The 20,218-nt window shown below is 36.8% G+C and overlaps 1 protein-coding gene across 2 annotated transcripts; it reads left to right on the forward strand.

Annotated features, from left to right (window-relative positions):
- The first annotated feature begins 1,979 nt into the window (after positions 1-1,979).
- PLA2G12B (phospholipase A2 group XIIB) lies at positions 1,980-19,099 on the forward strand. Of its 2 annotated transcripts, none has more exons than XM_075216576.1 (4): positions 1,980-2,304; positions 5,249-5,337; positions 15,406-15,571; positions 16,762-19,099. In XM_075216576.1, the coding sequence occupies exons 1-4, from the start codon at positions 2,073-2,075 to the stop codon at positions 16,878-16,880; spliced, it is 606 nt and encodes a 201-aa protein (XP_075072677.1). In that variant the 5' UTR covers positions 1,980-2,072; the 3' UTR covers positions 16,881-19,099. The 2 variants fall into 2 exon arrangements, with proteins under 2 accessions (XP_075072677.1, XP_075072678.1); XM_075216577.1 differs by having other exon boundaries at positions 5,249-5,325.
- Positions 19,100-20,218: the final 1,119 nt, after the last annotated feature.

The raw sequence follows: 20,218 nt of genomic DNA on the forward strand, positions 1-20,218 counted from the left end.
GATTCTTCAACTCCGGCGAGATCGGCGTCTTCAGCGCTTAAATTTAAGGCGGCGCTGCCTTGTAAAGGGAAGTTTCCCTTTACAAGGCAGCGCCGCTTTAAATTTAAGCGCTGAAGACGCCGATCTCGCCAGAGTTGAAGAATCCGGACATTGATACATTTACCCCCAGATGTACTAAGTGCCAGACCACACAAAAACCACCTGTTTTGTTATCCCCACATTCATTATCGCCGTACTGATTTTTTAACATGGTAAGAATACAAAGTGGGACATTTATCAAGCTGCAGCAACCGATAGAAAGACCACCATAAAAAAAGAGGTGGGATGAGTCAAACCGCATGCAAGCTGACTATTCAGAAGATAAGAGGAGGCACAATACTGTAATCATGACGGCAATCCTTATTTAGTGATTAAGAGGGCAAAAAATAATTAATAATGATCTAAATGGGGAAAAATAATTTTATGAATATATTAGGGGGAAATGAATGCTTGATTATATTAAAGCTGCAATATTATTTTAACATTATATTAAGGGGGCAATATTATATTATAATTATATTGTGGGGTATATTGTGATTATATAGTGTAATTTGATTGCTAATGGGGGTAATAATAATTTATTATTATCATGGAGTGGACTCTATTTATAGTGCCACTAGTGTTTACTATAAAAGATTAGAGAGGCTTCATCTAGTATGCCAAAGCCCTCATTTCCTTCTGTTATTTTGCAGTTCTCCTGTAGAGATCCTTAGTATAAATATGCTCAAGGCAGGCTGCAGCATGCTAACAATAGTGATTCCAGGGGAAGGACTCTGACAGATGCGCTAGTCTGAGGAAGTGGGAACAGCAGAATTCTTCACTGAGATTTTTTTTTTTTTTTGCAATGACCTATATATAATTTGATGCATTTCAGCAAGAACTTACTGTGCATTGTGAGCAAGCGATAGCTGTATCAGAACTAAGACCTAAACAGATTGTCGATGGATGTACAGTATTAACAGATTTTCTCTATGGAGCACCACTGACAACTGCTACCTATTATAAAGTGCTCATAAGCATGGTTAACTATTTTGGCACAACTAAGAGGTCTCTCTGAATTTAAAGATAGGGTTTACACAGAGATATATTACTGCAAGATACTTTACCACCTAGGTAAAAACAACACAGCAACCATTCATAAACTATATATCAAAAACAAAATACAAGTATCCTCAAATACTTACTGCACCGACCTGACTATATAAAGTTTGTCTACATTATTAATATTAATATTATCAATAATGATCACCCATAGTTATATATATGTTTTACCTGCTCTTCAATTCCACCACTATGATTGTTGTCACAAGTTATACAGGTCACTCTATATTCATGCAAGCTGCTCTCTCATACTGATGTACTAGCACAGTGATTATCAAAGAAGCAGTGCCATTTAAGTCCTATTTACACTTTCATATATAGCTATAAAAAAAACTGACATGCTATGCTTTGCTATTTGAGCTTTTAGTCCGATATCAAAACTCTTTGCATATTGGTAAAAAGCTGTGGTGTGTGTATTTTGTGATTGTGATGGGGGACGACACTCCATCCCACTCTACTTTTTAACAAAGCTGAAAGGGTAAGTAAGGGAAACACTTAATGATGCATTACACCTTCAGGCTTCTTATGTGACAATTACAAATTTGGGTGTTATTTTCTCTTTAAGTTAAATCAACTGCATAACTGCCACCTCTGCCCAATGTATCTGTCTATCTATGCCCTCCTGGTGTTACACTAATACCAATGCCCTATGTACAGAGAAAATAAAATATAAGGCGAGAAATATTGTGACTATACAACTAAAGTATTCTGGACATACTAGATGTATTTAGCGGAATCAGTAGCTCACAGTCTGACTAATCAGCTCCTGGTCAGACTTCCATCAGGGCCAACCTTTGAACCGAATGTTCTCTGTATTTTTATTATTGCAGTGACCTCACTTCAGTTACCATTTCAGTGTGTAAAGTCCATTCTCAGGCATTACTGCTGCCTCACAACACAGAGATCCCGCACAGCTGAGATCTCAACACAGAATGAAGGTGATTATTAGAGCCATTGTGCTTTGTTTGGCACTTAGTATAGCTACTAGTACAGACGATGCAACTCAAAATAGCACCACCAACCAGATCCCCCCTGAAGATTCATCCTCAGACTGGGGTATTGGAACAATACGGGATGGCTTTGAGGCAGTCAATGGATATTTTGACTCCTTTCTGGAACTACTTGGTGGAAGAAATGGAGTTTGTCAATACAAATGTCGATATGGTAAGCTTTTGCCTCATGATAACACAAGTGATGACTTTATTATCAGAGCACTTATCTGTTATAGAGCAACAAAGTACAGATTTGGGGCCTGATTCATTAAGGATCTTAAGAAACTTCTTATTTCAGTCTCCTGGACAAAACCATGTTACAATGCAAGGGGTGCAAATTAGTTTTCTGTTTTGCACATAAGTTAAATACTGACTGTTTTTTCATGTAGCACACAAATACTTGATAGCTTATTTGTACACTGAAATTTAACGTTGATATTTGTGTGCTACATGAAAACACAGTCAGTATTTAACTTATGTGCAAAACAGAATCCTAATTTGCACCCCTTGCATTGTAACATGGTTTTGTCCAGGAGACTGAAATAAGACGTTTCTTAAGTTAAGATCCTTAATGAATCAGGCCCTTGGTGATCATTAACTGTTTAGGTTTTAAGAATATTTCTACTAGAGGTGAGCAAAATTATCAAACTGTTATGCGAAATATTCACCTCTTTTGCATTTGGCAGCAAAATGTTCACATTCTGTCCGTTGAATTTGGCCTTAACTATCCCAGTCTTACTCTAACCACAAAGCAGAATGAAATGACTGTTGTTCCACTTCTATTCATAGACTATAAATTCCGCAAAATAATTTACAAATACAATGCAGAAGGGCGTTCAGCGGGATGTCAAAGAAAAAGCAGAAGAGTGAAGATTGAATTGCGGGATGAGTCAGTCAAGATAATTAATTTACTGGCTAAAGAACTATAATGCTAAAAAAAAGGGTTTATTTTCCAAACAAGAAGTAAAATATATTATTAGAAAAGTACTGGTTAGTAATGGCAAGCTACAGATTATGATAATCTGGCCACTTGGTGTCACTGTTTCACTTTTGTAGATATGTGTAATTGTCTACATTGCACAATAATTCTTTATTCCCCTCATTGTTTAACCTATAGCACAGTTGCAAGGAGATCATTTCTAAAATGTTCTAGTAATAATATTAAATGCACCTCCATGTTTTCAATTGCTGGGCAGGTGTCCTAGTAAACCTCATATCTCTGAAATATATCGTCCATAGGAATCTTCATGTGGACAATATATTCTTACTGTAAAGTGAACCTCCACTCCAAATAAAACCAGTCTGATTTAAAAGAACTACTGCAGTGCAAGCAATGTAAGTAGGCCGGCTGTAAACCAAGTTCCCAAGTATCACAGACATTGGGCTGTTGTTCAGGAACATGGTGTAGTGGTGATAATCATCATTTACTGATTGAGGCATTTCACTGTCCATTGCCCTCTCTGCATATATTCTGTTTATTTATAATCATTTCAAATGGTCCAGGTCTAAAGTCATGAATCATAATTTATTATTTATGATGAAGTGTTACAGAGGTGGCAGCCATTTTGTAGATTAAACCAATATCCATGAGAAAACAACCTATTAATCATACTTGCCTACTTTTCCCTTGCTTTGTCCGGGAGAGGGGCATGCCTGGAGGGCGGGAGGGCATGGGGCCCCGTCCCACGACGGAATTGCCGTTTTGTTGCGGGGCCAAAATGAGGCGATTCACAGTGAATCACGTCATTTTTGGGTGCCAGGTGCGGAATGCGGGAGCTTTTCCAGCTCTCCCGGGAGTCCGTGAGACTGACCTGAATTTCGGGAGTCTCCCGGACATTCCGAGAGAGTTGGCAAGTATGCTATTAATTCATTAGTAACTAGTGACATCCCTACCTCACAACGGCTGTCTACATTGTGCTTATTTTTATGAAAGATATACAATTGCTTTGATCATGTTATCTTTATTAAGGTTAGGATTCAAAATTGTTCATAGCTCACCATATGGTGTGATTAAGTTGGATAAATAAATAGTTTTTAATGCAGTAGGTGGGACATTGCTCAGTGCTCTGTGGTCCAACAATGCCTAATCAAACCCCTGCTAATTTGTGACTGAGGAGACTAGAAAATTGGTCAGACCATATGCACGAAGGTGCATATAGCTAAATGACCATTTGTGCAGTATTTGACCATGTTATGTGTGGACAAATCAGTCTTTTGGCAGTCAGTCAAGATCACTACATTGTACCATGCATACAGTTATAATGGTAATTTATGTTGCATAGTGATGTTTTCCACTCAGTTGCAAGCATATAAAATCACTGGCAAAATAAGGAGAGGAATTCCATATAAAACATAACCTTCATTCAGTGCAATAAATAAAATCTCATATTTTTTTTTTATAGGAAACGCCTAAATGCAGCAGTTAGTAATTACATATAAGATATTAGCAATGCTTTTTAGCTAATTAGCAATGATATATCCCCTCCAACAGTCTCAAACTTCAGTGACAAAAAGGAGTTGAGCTTACTAATTTTGGGGCTGTGGACTTGGTAAAATAGTGTTGTGACTGTGCAGATCAGGGCGTGGTCAGATTGTGTCCCACTTTGTCCCCCTATTGGGACAAATGCAGTAACACAGTTGCTACCTTGACACTCTCCAACAACTTTAATATTGGGTACCATAGAAACATATTAAAATGGTCTAGACAATTAAAAAAAAGGTAATGGATGCATCATGTAACTTCTGAGACTATGGTTTGCAGAAGATTGAGCTGATAAGGGTGTAAAGAGATGAGGCACAGATCCAGTACTATGTACATATTCTTTCCTGTGGCAAATGCCGTACTTCCCTATCCGCTGTCAGATCTAGAACACATAGACTATCAGTACTTTTTATATCTCTGAAAACATCTGCCAAAGTTCTAGATATGTAAAGGCACAGTGTTGTAGAACCAGACCAGGGATTTTGTTAACAAATATTTAGCAATAAAGTTTCACAATGTTTCAAATTCGTTTGCAAAACTGGTCAGATAAAGAGTGCACTCTAACTATGTTATTTTAGCTATGTTACAATGAAGCTCTGCTTTTAATATTTTTCTGTATTTTATTTTATTCCAGGTAAAGCCCCCCTTCCCAGACCAGACTACAAGACCCCAGAACCCAATGGTTGCAGCTCCTATTTCCTTGGTCTCAAGGTACCAGAGAGTGTATGTACCACTAACATCTACTGTATTCCCAGCACGAACCTTAACACCTTTTAATTCCAACAATTCATAACCATCAACTTTCTGAAATATCAGCAATATTTTTAACCATTTTTAAATAAAAAGGAACTATAGGTAAAATATTCTGTAAGAAACTGTGGCCATACCATCATTTTTTTTATTTTTAAACAAATTATTGCATTTCTGTACAGTGACCTCAATATTCAATAGAGCCACAAACGTTGCAATTCATTTGTTTTGAATCTAATCATTTTAAAATAGATTGCCCATAAATTAATTATCACTTCAAATACAATTTTTATGTGATAAAGCAATGAGAAATGGCAATGCACGTGTAATGTAGGAAGGGTGTTGGATACTTAGGGGTATATTTACTAAACTGCGGGTTTGAAAAAGTGGAGATGTTGCCTATAGCAACCAATCAGATTCTAGCTGTCATTTTGTAGAATGCACTTAATAAATGCTAACTAGAATTTGATTGCTTGCTATAGGCAACATCTCCAGTTTTTCAAACCCTCAGATTAGTAAATATACCCCTTAGACCAGTGATTGCTAACCTGTGACACTCCAGGTGTTGTGAAACTACAAGCCCCAGCATGCTTTGCCAGTAGATAACTAGCTGATAACTGGCAAAGCATGCTGGGGCTTGTAGTTTCACAACACCTGGAGTGTCACAGGTTAGCCATCACTGCCTTAGACTTTAGTTGTATGATTACAATTCAGCATCAATCCAATTGAAAATTGTCCACCTAATTTGAACAAATTATTAATAGTTTTGTCCATCTATGGTGGTTGCACATATAAAAGAAATACAGAATAGGAATAGAAACACTCATGGGGGGAATTCAATTGGCTGCTTTACTGTAAAAAGTAACGTGCCCTGCGCACTATTACCGACATTACGTTAATAGTGCACTTAATTACCATTAATACGGTAATTTTAAGCCTGCTTTCTGCTCGTCTCTCAGGGAGCCGCAAGCAGAAAGCAGGCTTAAAATTACCGTATTAACGATATTAGGTTTAACGCCGTATTAGTTGCAGCTGGATTGAATCTGCCCTATGGTGTGGAAATAATCATGAGCACAATATACTAATATTCTAACAGAATAAAAGACTATTTACAGTATATATAACACTAACAGTAATAGCCCTATCGGTCACAAAAAGAAACAAAACAATATGAAATTTACTGGGATTCTCTAAAAAATGAAAAGTTAATCTCATTTAACCAGCATGTTGCCAAAATTGTAAATGTAAAAACAAATCAGAAATTAACAGTAGTTGCTAAATGTAATAAAATAAATAGATAAAGTACATTATTTTATGGTCGTGTTATTACCTTTAGGAATTGGTTCACAATTTAAGTAATCTGCCAACATGAGTTAACAGCTAATTATTTCCTGTGACATTAGTTGTCAGACACAGTCACTTAATTTGCAGGTTGTTTTAATAAATAATCTTCCAATCCTGAAATCCTGTTTTAAGACAGTGTAATTTTTCATAAATGGCTAAATTTATTCTCCACCTCAAAGTCACCTTTACAATCTCCGCATTACATCATATAGTTCAACCAGTTCCTCCTTTAAATTTAATGTACATACCCATGAATATTCATCCAACAAATGTAATATCCAGACAGACTATCATAATTCACTTCAGCGATAATGTATGTACTGTGTACCTATAATGAAGAGCCAAGAGGAAGATGTCCCAGGCAACAAGTTTTGGGAGGCACAAAATTATGGGAGTTGGTCTAAAAAAACGTCTACTTTCTTGTTTCAATAGTGTACATTAGTGTTTTTTATCACATTCATAGATTGATGAAAAATTACAATATTTCTTTTTTAAAGTGCACCAACACCAAACACAAATGAATATGGTAGCTTGTACAAGTGTTGAAGGAAGGGAAGAGCTGTATTTACCAAAAGGGAAACTAGGCACCTGTCTAGGGCAAATCAGTTTAGAGGGCAGCAAAGATATGGGGTTATGTCAATTTTGTTTATATTTTAATATTCTTTTTTGCTACCTTGTCCATACCAACCACCAATATATTACCCATAATAATAATCTAGTAGAGATTGATGAGTATTGACATAAGCCTGTGTATGGGGGAAGTATCCAATGCCTTGAGCAATACAAGCTGTAAATACAGCCCCGAAGAAGGGAGACATTTGTGTTCCTGCTCCAGGCATCAGGATGTCCTGGCATGCTGCTGTGTACATACATTTTTATTTAAAACAGGAAAATTTAGATTAATACTTATGGACAAAGTTAAATAGAAGTAGAACAGCATGTAGCCTTTAAACAGCCCGAGCCAGAGTCAGAAATAACACTTAATATATAAACCCTGAAATATAACTTAGTGATTCACCAAAATCTTTAGAACTGACAGCTCAAATGGGCCCACTGTAGAACCAGTCAGAGCTTATTTAGCCCAAACCCCACAACCAAACTCAGAACAAATGTTTCTAAAAGTACCAATACAAAAACACAACCCAGACACCCTGCAGAGGAAACGTAGACCAAGAGTAAGCAAGGAAGACTTGGTGAAGGAAAATTCAGGAGCAAAATCCAGAAATAAAACCTGAGGGTATCTTCAATCTAAGTGATACAGCACTCTTAGACCCTCAAATAAATCTACTAAGTTCTCACCCTCCCATCCACTGAACTAATTTGAGACCTACGTTCATCTGCAGAAATTCATAAGCAAATTAACTTGTAAAAAAATTCTTCATGCAGAATAAGATAATAAGATTAGCATCACACACCACAACTTTCACACCTTCCCCAAATGTCCATACCAATCTAAGATTAAAATCAATTTTCTTCATCCATCACCTCAAAGACTTCCCACCCACCAACGGCGCAGTATCAAGACTCTGCCCTTTATTTGTATTGCCGCTAACATTCTACATTTTCTCCAACCACATCTGTATATTCAAACACAATTGACATGTTTCTTTGTACTGTTTACTCTACCACTGGAGCCATCACTGCAATTACTGAAAGTTCTTATGATATCTTCCGATAAATAAGGGATAAGGATAACTCAAACCAAGTCCGAGCAGCACACAAACATACTCAAAAGGCAGCGTTAAGAGTATCCTACATATATTCCCATTGACTGGTGGCTTAATAGCTGGAACTAACCCTGAATCTTCAGTGGAGGCCCTCCAAGAGGATTGTTATTATAAATTAAATACTTTTAAATACATATATATTAGAAGTATTCTTGGAATGACATCTCATTGTAGTGAAACACTCTTAAATGATGGTTCTAACCATATTTCTATATTTTGGGCTATCCCATTTCTGATTCCTAGCTCTTTTTTATTACCACTCAAGGTGTTCCCTCAGAATTTCTATGAAGAGTGTGTGTTTGTCTGACCCATATTTCCTGTATCTACTCTCCTAGAAGTCTAGGGACCATGCTGGGTTCTTGATTCCCATCCTACTGCACTCTTGCATTTTGGATCATCTGCATTACTAGGCCTTTGCACACTCAGATAAAGCCTGGGTTATAAAGGGGGAGGCCTCCACTGAGGGCATTCCCTGAGTCATCAACTTTGGCTGCCTAGGAGCTTACGCCCAACTCTGTCTGTGACTTATACCACTGTGTTATATGCTGTAAAGTTTTGGGATGCTGATGTTTACTGTAAATGTATGTATTAATTCCTCCTATGTATTAATAGGTGTTCTGGTGTTTGCACCCTGACTGATCTTAACTCTGCCTCTATGTTACTTTCCTTCAACAATCTATGCTTAATCTGCTATCTCACTGCTAGAGATTTCTACAAATATCTCCAGGTAAGGGCTTTCTTAGTCTCTGCACTATGCTCTAACCCATCTGCCCTCCACTCCTTTCTTGTGGATTCATTAATTTCCAAAGGGGGAGCAATCTCCTGGTGGTACAATCTCCACAGTAACCCCCCAGATTTAGTGAAATTACCATGTATGATTTTGGAAGAAGGGGTTGTGTTGTGCTGTGGAGGTGGAGGAGTGGTTCTCCCTTTTTGCCAATGTGAGATCTATGTCCAATTGCTCCAGTTATGTGAAGACACAATATAAAGTGGTACCTTGACTTTTTTGAATTTCCATCATCCTCTTCTTTCTATTTGTATTGCAATCTTCCACTTCTCTGGCATGAAGGGAAATCTGATTTATCTGGATCCCACTTTGGATCTGTTTCATAGCTTTACCCCTGAATAGAGGAAAGTGTCTAAGTATGTTATCAGTCATATTGTACTAGCTACCAAAGCCATGACAGCCCAAGAATAGAATTCACCTAATTCACCTTAACATTATAAGATTGTAGTTATTGAAGTACAATCCTGCTGTAAGATAGACTTCAGCCTATTTGGGAGACACCAGCTCTTCTAGAATGGCAGCAGGTAACAAAGGGCCAACCACATCAGTGTACGGCAGGCTCATGAGTCAATGGATTGCTATGGGGCCCGTCTGCACTGCGCACTATGCATCCATAATAGATACGCCACTGTCTGGCAGTAACACATGATGGTGATATAAAAGGGGGAGGGGGTTTAATTAATTAATTGAAATATTTATGCCTTTTCTCCATTTGAAGTGTTGAGTAGAATATATATCTTAGCTGGTTTGTTCTCTTTTTAAACCCAATTTTAACCAATCCTATGTTTTCTAAATTCAGCCCTTGCATCAGGTTACACAATAAGTACACATTAATTTGGAGTTGACAATACATCACTTAAAGTACTTTGTTGTTTACTTTTAACCTGAGCCTTTTATATCAAAGAAATACAATCTAAAATCGATGAACAAACAAAATCAAATATTGACTTAAGATACACATTGGCTGTCTTTATTACATGTTTGTGATTGTGCAAAATGGTTCTCTGGGCTCTCTATACAAGACTTACCTTTCAATCTGCAGTGGTTCCCTTGAGGACAGGTCACTGAGTGGCTGCCTCTGTTTAGCTTTTCAAACAAACTGGAGTTATAAAAATAAACATTTATGTGTAGCTTTCCAGGTGTCTACATATGTATTTGACTAATTACTAAAATATGTTTAGAGTAATAATTTTATTATGTTTTGGAGATGTAAAGCAAACACCCAGTGAGATAGAAAATAGTCCCCTTTATCAAAAATGTCGTCTTTATGAAAGTTCTTGCAATAATAGCCATGGTCCACCTGAGATCAGGGGCCCCTGACATCTCTTCTACATGACAAACCCTGTGGGCAGCCCTGCCTGAACATGCCATCTGATGGTAGTAGGGGGCTGCCCTGTAGGCTGTCTTTCAGTAGCACAAACAGAGATTAAATTGTAGTTAACAATAACATGTTCTGCTCCTGCTAATTTATTAAGCCTAAGCTACTTTTGCAAGCCAGTCATACACAACTTCTTAGCAGTCAATTGGATACAGAACCAAGCTAAAATCAAATTGGCTCTCAATGAGTTTGAGTTTAGTATGAAAATTACCGGTACATGCAAAAGGAGCACAGCAATATTTTTAAGAAAGCAAGAGCAACACGTATCATGACAAACTCACCTGAGCCTGCTCGATGTCTGGGTGTGAACGCTTAATCAAAACAAAACCACTTGGTCTATCTACAAATTATTAAAATTCCCCAAAATGCTATTTTACAATCACTATTTAACTATTCTGCCACCTCCAAGATTTGGTTTCAAAACTAAGACATTGATGAATAGTTTGGTTACTCCCTGGCTTATCTCACAATACAATCCCAACTTAAACTAAATAGAGTTATTGTACACCAAAAAGAACATCTATTTAGTTCTATAGCATTTATAATAGCCAAGTCTATCTGCACGTGGACCCATTAAGAGCAATAAGACAGAGTATTATTAAATGGAGTGTCATTGTGGAGGCCCAATTAAAAAAGTTGAAATAAAGATATGACTGTAAATAAATAATTTTTTCTTAGATAAATTGCTTTAGGAATGTGGCCTATAAGCCCCAGGGGTGGTATAACTAGGCTAAATACATCTAAGGCACACAGTCTTGGGAAGCCAGCTTAGCATATGGATGTCCATTTGATAACCCAATTTCCTTCCTGCCATCATATATGATGAAGAAAGTCACAATGCTTAATGTATAAAACAAATGACATACAATAAAATAGCTGCAAAACAATTTCATAAAAAACAAGATAACAGAAACAGTAAACTAATGTAGTTTTCATGTAACTATTGCCAGGGAAAGCAGAAAAACGGACAAAACCTCAATAACAGATTGATACCCTTTTACTGATGAATTCTAACATTACACTCAACCTCTTAAAACCATTTCCCCCTCAACCCTCCTGCCTTGTAAGGTCACTGAGAGAAGGCTGTGCATATCATAATTGGTTCTAAAACCTTTTTTATTGCTCTGTATTCACACATTTTTAGTAATGAATTCTAGCAATTAAATATTTTTTCACTAGAACATTGTAGAAATATAATGATCAGTCTAATATACCGAACATGGTTTTATGCACAAATACAATACTGTAAATCTTTATAAAATGTAGGCCTATAGTTATATTTGACAGATTTGAAATAACGCATTCCTCTTATTATACATACATACAGGAACCATCTCAAATATGGATTGGGAATCATATGGTTTTGATATACTTATTCCTTTATAAATATATAATGACCTGGAGAGATCCTCAGTCATTGTCCTGTGAAGTCATGACATCTGGAGGATGCCATATACTTAATCTTACATGCTGGTCTTATCTTATATCCTGTAGCATAAAGTCAGGCCTCTCTGAAATATACATCAAACAACATTATTTGCAGGCCCCATTCCCTAGGGAATTCCGCTCAATGCTGACCAGGCTAGGGCTGAGTGACATTGGGACACCATGGTATGAGTTTCCCTCTGTTAAAGAGTTATTCACAATTATGCAAACACGTCCTTACTCTATACATTTGCATACCCCTCTCCTCCCCAGATCCATCTCTCCAGTTGTAAGGAGACAGATTTCAGATGGTACCAACTCTGCATATGGGCGGTTGTGTGCTATTGTGTGTGGCCCAGCGCAGTGCAAATTAGTTTATTTTATGCTAAACAAATGGCCATATGCACCAGCACCTGTGTATCAAATTAGTGAAAAACTTTCTGGAAAGTTAACTCCAGCCAGAGTATAGGCTCTGTCAAAGTGGTGCAGGAACATTGTGGTGTCAAAGTTGCAGACACCTCTGCATGAAATAATATTTCTCAATACATGGGCTAAACACTACATCACAGGGCAGCAAAATAATATTTGGAGGTGGCATCAATGTAGTCCACCCACCTCTGCATTCCAGGATCTGGTCTCAAGTTCTTGTGTAGAATTACATTTCAGTGCTGTGAAATTTGTTGGTGTTAAAAGGACAGATATCAATAATGCTTGTTGTAATTCTTAAGATATCTTAAATCTGATTCAATTAAACATGTTTAATTCATACTAACAATGACCCAAGAGAAAATAAAAGAAAATAATTCTTCTGAACTTCTCAATTGTAAAAAAATAATAAATTACTGAAGCACAGGCAGCTGAATAGAGCGAGTGGCAAGGACCATCGGTCTTGCCAGCGTTTGCTCTCTAATAATGTGATTAAAACAAAAAGTATCTATTTAAACATCATTTTGACAACCATATGTTTTTCATGAGTTATGTAACAACAATAGTTTTTATTTAATTTGTTGTGCAAAACACATATTGAATATGATCCATTCAACAAAAAGGTATCCCTTGCCACTAAATGACATTTGATTGCTGCTTATCAAGAATAAAATAAGGTGTCATGGTAAGCCTCACTTGAGCATGTGTGACCTGTAGATGTGAAAGGAATAATCAAAACAAAACCATCTGGTCTGTCTTAAAATGATTAAAATCCTCCCAAAATTATCTCTCGCCCTCACTATTAACTACTCAGTTTTCAGTGTGTGTGTGTGTGTGTGTGTATGTGTGTGTGTCTGTGTGTGTGTGTGTGTGTGTGTGTGTGTGTGTTAGGGAATTTAGACTGTAAACCCCATTGGGGCAGGGACTGATGTGAGTGAGTTCTCTGTACAGCGCTGCGGAATTAGTGGCGCTATATAAATGAATGGTAATAATAACAATTAGTACACTCACAAATTATGCCGCCTACAGAAGGCGACAAGGACTGGACAATTCATCAGTAGAGAAACTCAACCCCACAAACTGACAATTTTTAACAATTTTCATTATCATTTATCTCCTTTATCATTTTCTCTTTTGTGTTCTATGGTCATTTTAGTTCAAACACCTTTCTATTCAGAAATTCATAAAATGTAATATTTCTCTTTTGGGAACATAATAGAAATGTAATGTTACATCCAATCAATGAGTATATAAACATATGCATCTGAGACACGAATATATGTTTATAAATTATTTGGGAAGTTGCTTGATCTCTTTCTCTTTTTGATAAGGTTGGTATCTATGCATGACACATGTTACCATGTTTACTGATTTACAAATGTATACAGAGACCTCCTCAAATATGCATTATAAAAAGTTTTGCTTTGAAGCATGTTGATTCCTATATAAAACATAATAATAACATAATAATACACTTGGAATGACACCCCTAGGTCTCCAATCCCAATCGGTTCTCCTGGCAAAAGGAATTTCTGAACTCTTTCAGCATGTGGTGTGGGGTTCCATAAACTATTGTTGACTGTCTTCTGGACACAGGATTCTCTTGCATAAACAATTCAAATTAGATGTCAAGAACCAGGTCTCTAAAGTACATTATTATATATTAAACCCTGGTTTACTTACCGACAGTTACTTCACAAGTACTCATATGTTTGGGAGTACTCATGACCACATTTGAATATTATTTTTTTAACACCGCATTATGCCATAATCATTGGACAAAGCCAAACTTAGTTATCAAGCTATCAGTTCTTGTAAAAGTGAAACAAGGTGAAGGAAATTATAGCAATTAAAAAATATATTATAAAATTATTGAATTTTAGATTTAATTACCTTTGCTATCTAGCTGCCTAAAAGCAACTGTCCACATTATTCAGGCATTTTTAAGTTTAAATTATACTGCTGAACCATGGTGATATTCAATTATCTGTGGTTAGTCTCAGTAATCAAAGTTAGGACAATTATTTTAGTAGAGGCATAATGATCTCCCAAACCCCTTACCTGAACATCCCAACTTTTTAATCCCCTAGGTACGTTGTTCAGGTTTCTGCTGGAAAGCACAATTTCTTGACAGGATGCAGCAGACATCTGTCAGCAGTGTCATCATAAAGGTTGACACCATCAATGTTTAGGGGTCTTTCACTACCGCTTTACCTTTTTTCGGGGGGTTCACATGTTAAGAAAGTCATGAACTGTGCAATAAAATAGGATAAATAAGTATGAAGGGTGCTGTTCCCACCATTATGTTATAAAATGTTATTGCTGCATTTAAGATTTCAGAATGCATCACACCCTAGTGTGCTAACACTGTGCTACCCCATGCAATAGATTGTACTGGTAAAAGCGCAATGCATGAAAAGCACATACTAGTGCGTCACTAAAAAGCGGCTTAGCTTTAATACAATTTGACTCATTTTCCCAGTACATATATATGTGAATCAACCGATAAAGTACCAGGGCCAACAGTTTTCTTACTGGGACTATGAAAGCTAATTGCACCGATGACCTAAATCTGAGTGATGATGGTTTTGCTGTGACTTGAAATAAGGTCCTCCAGCTGATTTCATCAAGCATTAGAGCACCACAGATAAATTGGGTCCTAGAAGTGGCATCTCTATAATTCAGGCAAATAGAATGGGGAATTACTTTTAAAAATAAAACTTAAAACCCGGAATTAACATATGATTGCAGGCATTAAATTAGTTTTAATTTTAGGTACAGGGAAAATTAATTTTATGGCTCATTACTAATCGCTAATCTGCCCTTCCTCTCAGTTGCACCCTTTGCTAGTTAAAACTGATAGATCAACTCACATTATGGGTGCCCATGTGAAACTTCCACATTGATAATATTGTTCTTATTTCTTAAATCCACCTCTCGTCCCCTCTTTTCAGTTGGATATGGGAATCCCTGCTATGACGAAATGCTGTAACCAACTTGATATTTGCTATGATACTTGTGGGGCAAACAAATATCGCTGTGACGCAAAGTTCCGCTGGTGCCTCCATTCCATCTGCTCAGATCTGAAAAAGAGCCTGGGCTTTGTCTCCAAAGTTGAAGGTAAGTGCTAACCTATGTCTTGGCATTTCCTAATACTGTATTGCCATTCATACATCCAAAGAGTACATTCATTAATTGAATAGAATATATTTATAACATGAGTTTACAATCTTATCAATTGTGGAATATTAATTACTTTTTTAAATCTTGGGGCAGTTTACTTTTAAATAAGATAAGTGGTGTCAGTAAACCAGCAATGCATTAAGCCTGAATAAATACACAACAAAAGCTGTTATAGGTCTGGTACTTGTTACAGAATGTATAAATCTGATTGGCAGATCGGGGTGGGGGAGCGTAAGTGTCTCTTGCTGCTGTGTCATGTACATAAATTAGACATTTTTATAATTCAAGAAAAAAAAAGCTTTCAATGAGCAACAGATCCATATTATACATGTTTCATCCAATAAATTATAGGACAGATTAGGGCGGGCAGACAATTTCCACACAGGGAACTACACAGACGTACAGTACATTGTATTGTGCATAACTGCACCTGTATATCTGTCTAGTACATACATACTTCTCAGTTTGGCCCAGATGTTAGTGTTAATGGTAACAAAAATAAAAATGTAACATCAAAGTCCTGTATACTAGAATCAGCCCCATCACTGATTTCAATGTTCTATTTCCTCCAAAAATACAGCTTGTTCGATATTTATTTGTAACGTAAATAACCATTGAGGGTATGTGGCACTATTGTACATTGTGTTCTGATTACATTAGTATGTGTGTGATGAAAAGGTCTTTCCCAAATAAATTTCCACCTGGTGAGTACAAATTGCGTCCCATTATCACTTTATACAGACAGACAAATAAACGTGTAAAGATCAGGTCAGTTTGTCAGCTCTGCGCCCACATGTTAGAGCAAGAGCTGTACCCTAAATACATCCTTTGGCGCAATCTTAAATATTTTGGGGTGTAGATTCTGGTACTATTGAGAATATAATTGAGATCCCCCTTATTGTTTTGACTGACAGAGAATAAAAGTCTGAGTATTGAATGCAATAATGTATATGGGCTGATCATGGATCACTCCCAGTACTTTCAGCCATTTATTCCTAAAAAAAATGTATAATACTTAACAGTAGCGTTTTTGCTCTTTGTTCAAAAAACATAATGCATCTCTCCTGCCTTCTGTGTGTAGAAATATATGGTACAGTATATATGACATATGCTTTACCTCCCTGCAGCCTGTGAATCAGTGGCAGACACAGTCTTTAACACTGTCTGGACTTTGGGATGTAAACCTTTCATGAACAGCCAGAGATCCTCTTGCATCTGCAATGAGGAGGAAAAAGATGAACTGTAAGAACGATGAAGCGTTCGTCCAATCATCTTGAAGTGTTGCTGCTGGGCACAGCTTGGCATTCAGTGGATACTACAGAGTATTACAGCACTGTATCACTATTCACCCTAAGAACACTGAAGCATTGCTCTAATGGGCCACTGTTCATAAACTTCTTTGTAGGTTAAGAATACATCTGGACACTAAGGTTAAGTGATAGCAGGTTTTTTGTTTTTAAACAGTGGAACGCCTCCTAATTCCAGATTCCTGGGCTGGACTTGTTTGTCTGAAAGTTGCTATTCTGCTCGCAATACTGGACAAAGATGTTTTCTGTACTGCATTGTTCATCTGTTTTCACAATATTTCCATTTTCAATGACCGCTACCATATATTTATTATGAAATAATTCTCCTTAGGACATCCCATTGACTATTTAAACTTTATAAACCTTCTATTAATTATAACAGATAAGAAGTAGAGGCACAATTACTCCTATCCTGAAATCAAGACTGTACAAGGTTGTGGTCCCTTGACCCTAATGGGTATATTTGAAGTTAGTAGGAGGATTTGCACATCCCTGCATTATAACAGCATTGAGGTAACAAATCAGTACAAAGAGTTGAAAGAACTTACGTTATGTGGATGCAGGAATTCCTTTTTTTATTAAGTTAGAATCAATAGCGAGCCATCTATGATGCCCTATGGAGTTTATTCATTAAGGTTTGTAAATAACTGTCCTATCATGAAATCGGAGACACAGCTAATCTATAGATACATCTCACTGAGTGATGCATGACTGAATGGCCAAACTCCAAAGCTGTATTTAGACCAGGATTCAGTAGTCGATGCCCCTGATTGTTGAAGACTCTGAATGCTCTTCTAGGCAAAACTGAAGAGTTATAACCTAGATGAGATGAGACAGTCAATCAATCCCTAGTCATTGAGTAAACACAATTTATATACTTGGGGGAATTAGCCCCAGATTTACATTTTTGCTGCTTTAGGACTTTTTTTTCTGTACAGTCCCCTCCACCACCACAAAAGCCCTGCCTAGATCTAACCCCCAATTCCTTTCATATCTGTAAAATAAACGTGGAAATCTTCCAACTCACACTGTGCTCAGGAGCATGTTTTCAATGTTTGAAATGTTAAATAATGATCAATATACAAAAATAGGAAAAACACCAAGGGCCTGATTCATTAGGGATCTTCAATGAAGAGGTATATTATTTCAGTCTCCTGGACAAATCCATGTTACAATGCAAGGGGTGAAAACTAGTTTTCTGTTTTGCACATAAGTTAAATACTGACTGTTTTTTCATGTAGCACACAAATACTCAATAGCTTATTTGTACACTGAAATTTAAAGTTGATATTTGTGTGCTATATGAAAAAACAGTCAGTATTTAACTTATGTGCAAAACAGAAAACTAGTTTGCACCCCTTGCATTGTAATATGGTTTTGTCCAGGAGACTGAAATAATATACCTCTTCATTTAAGATCCTTAATGAATAAGGGCCCAAATCAATAAGTGCAGCCCCTCCGCACTGGGGCAGTTCCACAAATCTAGCTTTGAGGAAAACAAGCATATTATGTCATGCACCATTGTAATAATGGGGAACCTGGTTCTTCACATATCTAATGAATCTATAGCAATGTTAGTGCACCTGTCATTTACACACAGAGGTGCCAGTCAAAGTTTATATCATTTTAATCAATTATGTATGCTATCTGGAAAACTTGAGACTGGAATCATCCAGATAAGGAGTTCTTTCATAATTTGAAGTAACATGCCTAAAATATAGTAATATACATTTTAAAATGATTCCTGCATCTCCCCACAATGCCCCAGACATTCATCTGCTTAGTAAATGGTTTTGCAGGGCTTCTCACAGTGATTGTTGGAAGAAGCAGTTTGCGATCATGCCTGTGTGCACATAATTCTTGCCAAAGAGCAGATAATGTTTCCTTATTTCATTCTGATTTTTGGAATTCCCTGGATAAGAGATCTCAGTCCGGCATATCCAATGAGTCTTCTAAATACTGTATAGCTAATTGCAATACATAGTAAGTCTAAATAATATACAAGGCAGCTGTACTTCTTGGGGTTTATCTACCAAACAATTACAGAAATGTATTGTCTTGTACATGTCCTTCCAGCAACTTATATATATTGGGATCAAAAAACAATGTAGTAGTTTGTATTTTGTATTGAGAACAAAATAAAGCGATGACCCATCAAGCACTGGTTACATGGCTCACTTTTGCAAGCAAATGTTACTTTTAACTTAATCTTTTTATACATTCAGTTTGTATTTTGAAACCTGGATTAGACAATGTCTTGACTTTACACTAGTAACATTGACCCGGTTATTACCCTCTATGAAATTGTTATTGAACCGGTTAAAATAGCACACAAAGAAGTGTCTGCATGCCTGTGTGTTTGTAAGTGTAGGTATTAGTATTGTACGAGTGTGCATAGACATGTGCTTTTCTACAGGATTGATAAGTGTGTGTTTTATACCAGTGTATATATGCATGTAAATGACTATTGGTGTATTATAAACACACTCATAGACCTCTCATATTACAGCGGATTTTAATATTTTTAAAATAATTTGCAATGCAGGTACTGTGTGCAGACAGTATTGGTTAAGACACGTTAGAGAAAGAAAGTCAAACACTAAAAGGCTTATTACAATAAGGTAATGGGGAAGCAAAGTGCAAGTATGTTTAACTTTGCTCTTGGCTGCAGCCATAATTTAGTAACACGTTTCGGAGCTGCACATGTTTGCTACATATTCTGAGCACTCTCCATTTACATTACTATACACTAATGATACCGATTGCTCTGTTACACACACACACACACAGACACACAACTTACATAAATACTGAAGAGATTCACAAACAATAGGCAGCCTCACAATCATCCACTGGAAATGATACACATGCTATTATGGAGAAGGGGGCTTATATATAATTTTGCAGTATAGTTTTGCTGTACAAAGAGTAACAAAAGAGGGTGCGGCAGGGCCAAGCAATGTAGGGTATAGGTTGTGTTAGGAAACTGAATGTCCATGGACATGCTAATGTGCCCATGACAAGAGAACTTCTTCTGTCCATACAGCTTTGCTCATTTGCATTGGTATATAGATTTAACAGAAAAAGTTGGTGCAAACAAATGATTTATTGTATGTGCAGACTTAGTGCCCAACGATTGCATTAAAAACCTCCAATCAGCCGACATCCGACCGTTTGGTCAGATATCGTGTGAGTGTGTATAGTGACACGATGATCTAAAGTCGTCCCAAAGTGCCGATCATCGTTTCATTTGGTAGGTCGTACTGTTTAATATTTT

The sequence above is a fragment of the Mixophyes fleayi genome, chromosome 6 (assembly GCF_038048845.1).
Source record: "Mixophyes fleayi isolate aMixFle1 chromosome 6, aMixFle1.hap1, whole genome shotgun sequence".
NCBI lineage: Eukaryota > Metazoa > Chordata > Amphibia > Anura > Limnodynastidae > Mixophyes > Mixophyes fleayi.